This window comes from Mus caroli, unplaced genomic scaffold (assembly GCF_978045245.1).
Source record: "Mus caroli unplaced genomic scaffold, Mus_caroli_1 scaffold_7, whole genome shotgun sequence".
NCBI classification, from domain to species: domain Eukaryota; kingdom Metazoa; phylum Chordata; class Mammalia; order Rodentia; family Muridae; genus Mus; species Mus caroli.
In genome coordinates, this window is record NW_028227262.1 from 116,639,892 (window position 1) to 116,652,270 (window position 12,379).

Below are 12,379 nucleotides of genomic sequence, written 5' to 3' on the forward strand. Positions count from 1 at the left end.
AGGAAAAGTTTACACTAAACTCCTACTTCTTTGCTGAAAACTCTAGAGAATTCAAATGAGGAGAGATATGTATTTAAAAGAAGGAAATTTAAATGAAACTTAAATCAGGGGCTTAATGTAGAATAATATTAGACCAGGAGATCTGAAGTAATAAGTGAGAAATGCCAGTAAATAAAAGGGGGCTGTATTTGCTCAGATGCTTGTTCTGTTTAGTTTTGTTTTGAGATAATTCTTAAATCATCAGAGACCCAAGTTATAAAGAAAGCCTCATTTTTATCCCACCAAAGGGCGAGTTATGTGCTGCCTTGCCTTGCCTTGCCTTGCCTTGCCTTGCCTTGCCTTGCCTTGCCAGCGTGGACTTGACTCTTCTGAGAGTTTGTGGCACAGCAGCGCTTCTTTCTGACCCTACAGTTCCATGTGGCTTTGGTGTTCCCAGACATCCAGTTGGGTTGTCTTCCTGGGGAGGGCTGGGCAGAGAAGAGGTTGTGGGACAACCAACCGCCTTTCTAGTGCTCACTGAAGTGTGTGTGTGTGAACGAGAGTGTGTGCTGTGTGTGTGTGTATGTGTGTGTGTTTGTGTGTGTGTGCATTGCAGGGTGGTGGAGAGGCGATAGAAGACAAAGGGACAGAGAAGATGCTCCACAGAGAAGTGGGCTCACTGAGAAGCAGGCGCTTCTAAACTTGTTAGTAGCTTTTCTTTGTAAAGTGTTGTACTTTGTGACATGATTTAAATGAGTGAGTGAAAGAGGGCTTTTATCTGAGGAAGGAAAGGGTGTCAATGAAAGGTTTTGGTGGAAGGTTTGAGAAAGGGCCCACAGAAATTAAACTCTCCCAATATGATGCCATCACTTCTAAAGGTATACCATTTATCTGAAATTCTGCCTTTTAAAATAATTTGAAATAGCCGGGCAGTGGTGGTACACTGCTTTAATCCCAGCACTTTGGAGGCAGAGGCAGGTGAATTTCTGAGTTCCAAGCCAGCCTGGTTTACAGAGTGAGTTCTAGGACAGCCAGGGCTACATAGAGAAATCCTGTCTTGAAAAATAAAAACAAGCAAACAAGCAAACAAAAAAAAATGAAATAAAACAAACAGTCTTTGCAGAGGTGATTTTAAATGTGTGTGACATTCTGAAGGCTGTCACCGAAGTGCAATTGAAGGAAATTCTTTCTGAGTGCTTCTCAGCCCCTTGATGTACCTGTGCCTCAGTCACCTTCCTTCCCGCATCCATGTGGCACTATAGCAACCTTATTTAAAAAATACTTCAAACAAAAATATTATCATTTATAATTAAGCTACATAAAGGCAGAGACTGTGGTTCCTACTTCATTCTCAGAGTTTGGAGCACCCTCTCTCACTCAGTGATTATCGAATGAATTAGTGAATATAACATTTACTTTTAACCTTATGTTAAATACTAGAACTCAGAATCCTAGAAGAAATTATCCACTAAATGGAAATTATAATTTTATAACATTTAGAGCAAATACCTTCCTTTCATTTATCCCCTTTAAGATAAATGGAGAATAATATATTAAGACATGGTGTTTGCAAGCATTTACCTGTATGGGATTCCCTTTTACTTTAAAGCCAAGAAAATGGATCTTTGTTAGATGACACTACCGAAACGTTCGTAGACCATGAGGCCGAGCTCTGGGTCCCACTGCCAGCTGCCCTAAGTGTACAAAGGAGGCTTTCCTAAGCACTCGGTGCACAACACAGGCATTCCCCATGCAGTTCTCATTGGAAGGAGAAGCAAACGTAAGACATTTATTACGATAGAAAAGTGATTTTTCTTGTAGTTAGTTTGTACCAGTCTGTCTTGAATCTCTAAGAGTCAAAGAGTTATAAGTTGATGGTCCCAGATGTTGACCCCTTCTCCTGTAGGCCATTTAGTGTAACCTGGATGTGCCAGGCATGCACTGAGTACAGTGTGTTGTGAGACCTTTTAGGGTGCAGCTTGCTTTCTCAGCTGGTTCTTTTATCTCCAAGTCTTTTGTTTTCTGTAGCATTTGGTTCATTTTTATCTGTGGTGGGATTTGCCAGCCATTCATTCATTTCACATACATTTAACAAATGTTTGAGCATCTACTCTGGATCAGGCAGCTCTAAGTAAGATATGATAGCCACAGAAATAGATAGACCAAGCCCTTCCTGTTTTTGAGCTTACAGGAAAGTTAGAATGAAGCCTGTGAAAAAGCAGGACTCCCCACCCACAAACCCTTTGATCCACAATCTATCCTGCCTGCAAGATGTGCTGGGGCCATGAAGGTACAGAACTTGTGGGAGTGGCCAGTGAGTGAAAGACTGGTCTAAGTTGAGATGCATTCCACAAAAGGGAAGCCAATGCCCAACACTGTCTTTATGACCGAGAAAAGGAGTCTCAGAGACCTGTGTTACGAAAAAGAAATCAATAAAGTGATTCCTAGTGATATTTCACTATACTCAGATCAGTGCCTACCTAGCCCAGTCTTCATCAGAGAGGCTTTCTCTGGCAGCCGATGGGAGCGACAGCAAAACATTAGGTGGGAAGGCCAAATTGGAGATCTCCATCGGGTCTCTCCTTGTGGAGCTTGGGAAGCTCCAAGGCAGAAGGGGTGGAAGAATTGTAGAAGCCAGAGAGATTGAGGACTCCAGGAGAACACAGCCCACAGAATCAAGTAAGCAAGGGGCATAGGGGCATAGGGGCTCACAGAGAGAGCCTGCATGGGCCTATGCTAAATTATCTGTTAATAGGCTATGGCTAGTTAGGTTGGTCTTTATTTGGGACTCCTAACAATGGGAGCCAGTGTATCCCTGACTCTCTTGCCTTCTCTTGGGAACCTTTTCCATCACTGGGCTTCCTTGCCCAGCCCTTATGTGAGGGTTTGTGTGTGGTCTTAATGTAACTTGTGCTGTGCTTTGTTGATATTCCTAGGAAGTGTACTTGTTTCTTTAGGGAAACAAGTGGAACTGAGTGTTTAGGGAGAGAAGGGGTAACTAGGAGAAGTGTAGGGAGGGGAACTGTGGTCAGGATGTATTGTATGAGAGAATAAAAACACCAACAGCAAACACAAAAAAGAAAGAGGACACCATAGTCAGCAGGTGGGTAAGCTTTTGATTCTAGAAGTTGTTGAAGAGAATCTAAAGAATCAAGCCAAATTTCCTCTAGGAAGGAAGGAAGGAAGGAAGGAAGGAAGGAAGGAAGGAAGGAAGGAAGGAAGGAAGGAATAAACAAACAGACAAACAGGCAAACAAAGGTAGGGTTGTGACAACATCAGAGGCCAAATCTACGTGCACATGGGTCTTCTTCCTATCAGAACACTCTGCTTCCATGTGTTAGGGGTCCCACATTACTACTTTGAGTTACTGACATTTGTCACACTGTGCTAAATGCTTTGTTTATGTTCAAGGTAGGAGCTAACACCAGTCCACGTAGCAGAGCTTAGGGCAGTGAGCTGCTGGTGCACCGGATGGTAGGTGCTGTGTCTTAACTTGACTCCAAGACCTCATACAGTGCTTGTTTGTCTTTATACACAACAAGGTGATAGGCCTTATTTTCTTAAATATTGAATACTTTTATATGCTAATATGTTTGTTTGTTTTCATTTCCAGTAGTTTTTGTTCCTCTGGGTTAAACAGTTATATCTTCATTCGTAATTAAACATGCTGTATATGAATAAATCCAACTAGAAGAAATATTCTTTATTAAAATTGGCTACACCAAACAGAATGATAAAATGTAGTTGTATAGATTCACAGTCTATGTTCATGAATAATGTCAATTTTGAATATAAAGTACATGGATGTATGTGTGCACATGTGAAATGCCTAGTCCACTTCTTGGCATGTAGCAGGTGATCCCTAAGTGATAAATAATGCTGTTTTTTCTTTTAGTTGTCACCTAACATATTAAACAGACAACTTTTAAAAACACATGGCAATGTTCCCATTAAAGTGGTTCAAATGCATAGTTTTGTGATTTGGCCCGAGGACCTTAGCAGTTATCAGTGTCCTCATGTGGACCACTCCATTTTGGTGTTACTTCCCTTTGACGTGTCTCCAGGATGTATTTGTGTATTGAGCTGTGGCTTTCCAGCTGCAGGATACATCAGAATCACCTGGGGTGGGGACAGCACTGAAAGGCATTTTGCTAGATACTGTCCTCTCTTGGTTTCTGATGCCTTGCTGTGAGGTGCTGCCTGGGAATTTGCATTCCAGAAACTCCTTAGATGCTCCTGTTGCTGTTTGGACCTTACTCTGAGCGCCTGATCTGGGGAGGCAGTAAGTTCTGAAATTATTATCCTCTGTGCCAGAGAGTCAGCAGCTGATGCCATGCTGTTGGGTTTATTAAATATTTTAGGGACTTTTGAATAAACATATTTATATCTGTTTTTTTTTTGTTGTTGTTGTTTTGTTTTTTGCTTCAAGAAAAATATGTTTACCATCAAGGGAAAAAGCATAATTCTGGAATATATTTTATAAGATAATTTTGTCTGTTATAACTTATTTCTAAGAATGCCAGGGTATCAGGATGGTGTGATGCTTTAAAATAGCAACACAAATTTTATGTTCTACTTCTTTTCAAGGGTCCCCTTGATAGGCTAGCACCAAGTAAAATTTAGCACTCATCATTCACACTCAGAAAATCTCACTCAGAATGACACCAACATAACAATTTTACCTCCTTTTAAAGCACAGCTTACATCTTTGGGGGTATAGAAGTGTTATTCTTTCAAAAGAGAAAAGGCAATCAGAAAATCTTTGTCCACGAGATTAGCCTGGAATGATCTTTCATTCATTCAGTGCTTCTGAGTGCCGTTCTGTGCAAGTCATTATGGCACAATCCAGTGCCAGAGTCATTTATCATTATCATGTACAATGAGGTGTTTTAGTAGATTGTAACTTAATATGGAGCTAATTGTGTGACGAGGCAATGGATCACCTTAATGCAATTGTAGCCTTCATTAATAGAATTAGTAGTGTGCAGATCCTGGCACTGCCACTGCTGTCTTCTTATTTCTCTAGAACATGTATGGTATGTAAGGCATCCATCAGAGGTAAGGTAGGTGGGAGCAGTCATTCAGCAGCCTGGAGCCTGCTATTACAGGCTGATTTTGCATATGTTGGAGGATGGAACGATACACTGGGTGGAGAGACTTCTTTGTGTTTCTGGCTAACTTCTGCTTTCATATAGGATTAAGGAACCTGGAATCTCAACACCTTGTCCTCTACAGTGTCCTCTATGCCTGACTCATGTCAGTGAATAAATGACTCACTTTTGAGAGGAAGATGATGCTAAGCCTTCATATGTTTCTCACAAAGGTGGCTTGATGAACTTTGTGCATGTGTGCCTGTGTATGGAGAGGTCAGCGATCTAGCTTAGCAGTAGCTTTCAGGAGGGCTTTCTACCTTGGTTTTTGAGACTGTGCCTGGAACCTAGGACTTGCTAGTAGGTTAGGCCAACCAGCCAGCCAGCAGGCCAGGGATCATCCTGTCTGTTTCTGAAGTACAGTGTTACAAATACATACTACACTATGATGTCTTTTTGTGTGGGTACTGGACACAGACTCAGGGCCTCATGCTTCCGAGGAAAGCTCTTTACTTACTGAGATGCCCCAGCAATGGGATTTTTTTAGGTGAGAAGTTTTCAGTTTTACCTGAGAACTTTGTTAAATTTGGACACTTTGTCAGCTGGATCAATACCTTCGTCTCTTAGAATTCCGACATTTTAAATGTGTGGGTGGAGGCTGCAGGGGATTACTGTATTATAAAGTTTTGATAGATTATAAGCCAATATGATTTCAGATTTTGAATTTATCGTTTCTGCTTTTTTATTCAGGTTTTTCTATTTAACATAAAGTGATACCAACCAGCAAAGTATTTTTTCTATCCAGGTTATTAAATAACCTAAAAATAATTTGTTGTTAAAGTAATTTAAAAGAAAGTATTGTTACCTTTTTTGTCTTTTCAGCCTTAAGCAAGCAAGGGACCTAGAAAGAGAAAGGGCTGCAGCCAATGAGCAGCTGACCAGAGCTGTCCTTCGGGAAAGAATATCCAGTGAAGAGGAGCGCATGAAGGCGAAGCATCTGGTGAGTCTCGTTCTGGTTACTAAAGATCCCTCGTCCTGGGCATCCCTGAGGTTGGGAAGCTAGGCTGTCTGTTCAGCTTTTAGTTTTGAGAACAGTGATGGTCCCTTGGCCAGATTTTCTTGAGTTTTATCTATTATAAGTAGCTGATTAAGGTTGACCATCCAGGATGTTTAAGGTAGGTTACTTTACAAGTATTGAAGTGCTGAAGGCACACGTGGCACCTGGGGAGCTGCTGCTTGTTTGTTGTATTGTCTCTGCTACCCTGGGCACGGGCCTGGCCTTCTTTCTCTTCCTGCTGGCCCCTTCCAGATGCTTCCCTGGGAAAGCTGCAGAGAGGTGAGCTAAGCTTTCATCAGCTGCTCTCCAGACCTGACAAAGAAGGAACGTCTGCCTTGGAGAAGCCTTGTAAAGGACAACGATAAGTTTTCTCAGTAAGATATTTTTTTAATTTTAAAGACTACATAAATACTTTAAAATAAAATAAAAGATAATTAACAAAATTTAAAACTCACCCACCCATACATCTTTTCTTGACATGATCATGGTTTACACTGGAGTGTGTTAGAGTTTCTTATATGTAATTTTGAATTTGAATAAATGATGTATGTATGCAAATATATTGGTAGATTACAGAACACTTTTTCTGAAATGTAGTTTCTCATGATGATTAGTATCCTCTGTATCCTTACCACTTATTAAAAGTTTCCATTGGCAGCTAAAACTGCATCTCTTGTGGTTCAAGACTCTAGCCTGGACTGCTCAGTCTCTAATTTTCTTCCTAGAAATGCAGATGAAACTGTTCAGGGCCTTTAGTCCTTGCTAGAACACACTAGGACACCAGTAAGATGGAACACAAGGCCTTAAATGGAGGGTTTTGAATTTCAAAACTTCCTACCCAGTAAGTAACCGAGAACTGCTGAGCCTAGATGGGGAAAGATATACTTCTCTTCTCTCCTCTAGTGGCTGTCTGTCTGTCTCTGTCTGTCTCAGCTTCACAGTTTCCCCACACATTAATATTAGGACGATTGAAAGTTTGTTCTTTTAATACTTACCCATGCTGATGGGTGCAGTGTGATAGGGTAGCCCATGTATGCAGTGGGTCTGATGGAATTAGCAGTGTGTGCTGAGAGGCTTAGAATCCTCTCCTAGTTCTTTGGGAACTAGATAATAAATTGCTAACAGCTTTTTCCTTTCTTCCTTTTCTTTTTTCTTTTTGTTCCCTTTTAAACCTTTTATTCCCTTATTTGAAAAGGGAACCTATGACCAGGTGACAAAAGAGGAATGAAAGGTGAAGTCAGTTTATAAAGCTTTTTCTTAGTGTCCAGTCTGAGGTCCCAGGCTGCATGGGGAGGAAGGTGTTGCCAGAGTGGACGTGATAGACCAGGAGGGAAATGCCAGTGGGCGGACTGTGGTCAGCCATTGAGCATTCTATTGAGTGGCACTCAGGGAAGGAGGGTCAGAAGGGAAGCCAGTCAGCTTAAAGGAGGAACAAAGGAATGGGCAGCTCACTTTGGATTCTGCCTGCAGTCTGACCTGCAGCATGTCTTGAAGTAAAGTGTCAGGCCAGGTGTCTGAGGGGTCGTTGCAATCACAGTAAAGTCTCACAATCTGGAGGCTGAAGACAGGAGAGGACAGGTTAATGGTGCTCATGTTAGGAAGGTACTGGGGGCATTTCTGGGGAGCATTTTTCCTGTCCCCTCTCTTGATTCTTTGCACCTGATACCGGGAACACTCTTCTCTCAATGACTCAAGTCTTTACCTGAATGTGGGCGTACTGCCTTGTTTACTTAGTTTAAGAATTAATGATTCATTACATACACATGATGAGGCATGAGCGGTTTCACAGAAACTGTGAAACCTTGATCCTGTAAGCCAGTTGGCATGGGATAGTATGTTCAGCCTTTGATTTGTCTTAATCACCTGCATATTGCCTGTCTTCACGTTTACTTAACTGCTCGAGTGTAAGATACTGAAGCGTATGTTCTGTTCGTAGCTTTCTTACTGATTGTGGAGTTGTGTGGCATAGATGGCCAATTACAGCACTCACAGCTCTTCTATTTCACCATTCATCACAGTGTTGGCTCAATCCAGTTCTCAGAGCATAGGGAGTGAGTAGGATTGATACAGTGGTGCCTCGGGGTCTTCTCCTGTTCACAGATACTTACTTGAGTGTTGTGGTCACAGAGGCACAACCACTGCTGGGTAATTCTTGATGTGTTTACCACATTATCGCTATTATTGTAGAAGACTTAACATACTCACTGGGTAAAGATCAGAAAATAAATCCAGTAATGTGTTAAAAATTAATACAAAAATCATTATCCATAGATAACAACTATTAATATTTTATCTGTGTGTATCTGCATATGAGTATATGTATACTTATATATTTGTGTTTATGTATCTATGCATACACTTAAGTTGTGAATATCTTTATGTGTTTTGGGGTAAGGTTGTGTGTGAAGTCGGAGCTCAGCCTTGAGTATTGTTCTTTCTGATAAGCTCAGGTGTTGTTTACCTTTTTTTGAAGCAGGGTCTCTCACTGGGCTGGAACTGTGCAGTTAAGCTAGGCTAACTGGCCAGCAGTCCTGGAGATCTACCTGTCAGCACCTCGCCAGAGCTGAGATTATTAGTGTGAACCACCAGGTCTGGCTTTTTCTTGTGGGTTCTAGGGATTGAACTCAGCTCTTCCATGCTTGTATGGCAAGCACTTAACGGACGGATTTATCTCCTGACCTAAAGTCTATTCTTTAAAGAATCGTGTTTGTCCAGATGGTTATGGTTGCACGGCAGGCACCTACCAACCAGACTAGTTCCTGACATCAAAGTTCTGTTTTGTTTTAAAAAATTCTTTTTGCGGGCTGGTGAGATGGCTCAGTGGGTAAGAGCACCCGACTGCTCTTCCGAAGGTCCAGAGTTCAAATCCCAGCAACCACATGGTGGCTCACAACCATCCGTAACGAGATCTGGCGCCCTCTTCTGGAGTGTCTGAAGACAGCTACAGTGTACTTACATATAATAAATGAATAAATCTTTAAAAAAAAATTCTTTTTGCTTTCTATTGAGTTTGTCTATAATATTAATAGATTGAGTTTGTCTAATATATTTATGTGTGAATGTTTTTTCTCAACAAATGATTTTTATAGTCTTATAAAAATTTACACATTTAAAAATATTTAGACTGTATGGCAAACTTTTTAATGATATGCATGTTTTTGTATGTTTACTACTTAATGGCTGAGTATATTTCAATGAGTTCCCCCTAATTATTAGAATAAGATATAAAAGAAAATATAGAAAATTAGAGGAGGATAAGTATTAGCTAAGAGTGCTGGCTGAAGGCAGGAAGACTGAGTTCAGAACCAACTTGGGCCACATGAGAAAGTTCTGTGCCAACCTAGGCTGCATAGTAATATTGACTATCAGGAATAAAAGAATGCCCTAAACTACTGTTGGAAAGCTGTCACCTTGTATTCGTGGAGGTGTGACATTCTCCTTGCCTCGCCCATCCCTGTGTTCTGTATAGGCCTTAAGGGTCCAGGTTTTACACCCTGCCACCTTTAGAAACAGAGTGCCTTCTGTTGTGTGCAGCCCCATGACCTCTTCTCTTGAGGAGCGCATCTTCAGAACCAGCCTAAGAGCTGAGTATTCTGCTGTGAGTGCTAGGGCCCTGTCTCTGCGTGCCTTTCGTCTGTGAGGCCTTGAACCAGTAGCCAGTATTGATTTGTTTTGTGGTCTCTGGAACTCAAGTATTACAGCTTAGAGGAAAGTAAACTTCTGAGTTTTATGTATTTGAATTAATTAGAAAGTTTTTGTTCAGTCAAACTGATAATGAGAATGTGTATTTTTTCTCAAATATTTGAGGACACACATGTTTTTGGTATTGGGTTTTAAAGGGAATACACACACACACACACACACACACACACACACACACACACATGAATAAAATGAAAATCCTTCTGGTGAGAGGGTTCTATGCTAAGCATGGTGTTCATGTTTTGGATGCACTGTTTTCATGAGGATTAGAATTAATTTTCCCAAGCTTTTAGGGTATCTGTTTTGGTTGCCATCTGTCACATAGGTTGAATTTATCAGTAGTGAGGTTATATCAACATATATCAAGAAATCCTAGGATCTAGACTTACATTTTTATGTCTCTCTACCTGCATGTATATTTATTTTGTTGCTGGGAATTGAACCTATGGTGCTGCTGAGCATGCCAAGCCTAGTTTTAGACTTTGGAGCATTTTGGATCTCACATTAATTTTCAGATATGCTCACCCTATATTGTGAGGTCTTGTCTCTCTACCTTTTCCCACTTACTGGTGTTTAGCATTGGATTTATGACTTCTTGGGTATAAGTGCCAGGCTTCCCACTCAGTTGTCTCAGCAGCTGGCATTGTTGAAGCTCTGAAGAGCAGAGTCCTGGTAGTTTTGTTGCTGAAATCTTGAAATAGGTTCCAGTCAGAAGTTTCCTATTTGGAAGACTGATTTTAGCTGGGGAAACTTAAGCCTGATCTAGAAAGGCTATACCACTTCCTCTCTGTCCTGAATGACTGGCTCCAGAATTTTAATCAGATTTTACTCAGGGGGTTGGGAGAGGCCACTCACTGGTGACTGTGCCTGTCTGAAATGTTCACACGGGTGGTAAGTCCTTCCTGGAGCAGTGAAGAGGGAAGATTAGTGACCGGGTAGCACCAAGCCACACACAAGTTCAGTGCCGCTGGACAGTCTGCTGTCTTTAAGATCCTTTAAGAGCCTAGTCCCATATTTGCTCTAGCATAGAATTCTTCTTGAAATGAAAGAATACTAGGCTGATTTTTTACTTTACAATTATATTTGATTTCTTTCTTTCTAAAAATGCCAGTTAAAAATAGTGATTCAGTCTTTTTTCTGGCTTATTAAATTATGCTGGTTTAATGTTAGTCATTTCTTATTCACTACTGAGATGTTCAGTATTTTCTTTTTTAAAAAAAGATCTGAACTTTAAAGCAAGCCTTCATTTACTTGTGTAAGAGCATTTATTTAAGTATCTTGGATCATCTGCCCCTAAACGTGACTAAGCTTTCTTCATTTTAGAACAGATGTTTTTATTTCCTGTTTCCTGTATGGAAATTAGCAGTGCTAAGGATGTGTGAGAAAGAGAAAGTCCTGTCTTCAGGAAGTCATCATGGAAGAGGCAGTGTCCTGCTTCCATTACTGCTTCTCCTTGAGGTTCTCTGTGTTTCTGTAGTGTTTGCACCCATGGCCTGACACCCTGGGTCTGACTGGCATCTTCACACAGAGTCCTCTCTGAGCTTTGTTCCTTTCCTCTCTCCCTGTCTCTCTCTGCCTGTCTCTCTCTCTCAATAAGAAAGCACAGTTCAATAAAAGACTATCAAGTCTTTGTCAGTAACTCTGTATCATTAGAAAGTTTATAAAAGGGAAGAATAACATAAGAGCTAATCTTAAGAACTGTCCAGGGTCAAGTGTATGCTGTTCAGTGTAACTTTACTCAAGAGTTAGGGAGGGTACCAGCATTAACTATTGTTCTGTTTTTTTAGAGTATTTGGTCTTTTTCTACATTTATCTCCATTGCCCATTTATTCAACTTGTCCTGTGTATAAAGTTCTGCTAATTGCAGACGTGAAAGGCAAATTAGATCTGGTTATCCTTCTTTAGTGTCTTCATTGTAGGGGAGGCCAAAGGTCTTTTAACTTTGTAATTTCTGAATGTTTAAAAATCTCACACTGTTTAGAAAAATAACACAAAAGTGGAGTGAGTAAATGCACAAAATTCATTTCTGCAAATTTACATGACTTCCAACAAAATGTCACTTTTTACCCCCAGTTTCCCTTTTGTCTGAAATGCACCAGTGAAGCAATCAAGAAAAATTGATTAATTTTGTGCTGTGTGCTTTTCTAACTCTGTGTTTTCTTTGTGCTTCAAACTGTGACAGTTGAAATTTTATGGTAAAAGAGAAAAAAGGTTTGAATTTGGGGTATGGAGAAGAGTGACTAAATTAAAGGAAGTGGATAGAAATACCACTGCTGTCCAGATGTGAGTCAGGGTCTGCCCCAGGCGCAGAACACAGCTCAAGCAGTGACCCGGAAACCACCAAGGTTCTTGCTCTAAAGTTCTAAATCATAATAGCAATCACTTGATTAACGAGGTAGATGAAGTTCAATGTAACACTGCTTATCCTGGGTTCTCCTATTGAGGACTTAAAGATAATTAAGAAATTCCTCCCTAATTTTTTTTTTTTGTGTGTGTGTAATCTAGGTGTTTGATCATCTCCTGGTTGTCCCTATGGTCATCTTCTCACCCT

General features: G+C 40.7%; 1 protein-coding gene across 2 annotated transcripts in view; it reads left to right on the forward strand.

The window, feature by feature from the left end:
- Chchd3 (coiled-coil-helix-coiled-coil-helix domain containing 3) overlaps positions 1-12,379 on the forward strand; it is a 265,061-nt gene that overhangs the window by 88,015 nt on the left and 164,667 nt on the right. For both annotated transcript variants that reach the window (XM_029478369.2, XM_021164672.3), the window contains exon 4: positions 5,952-6,069. In XM_029478369.2, coding sequence (XP_029334229.1) covers positions 5,952-6,069 — 118 coding nt within the window. The remainder of the gene's footprint in view (positions 1-5,951; positions 6,070-12,379) is intronic.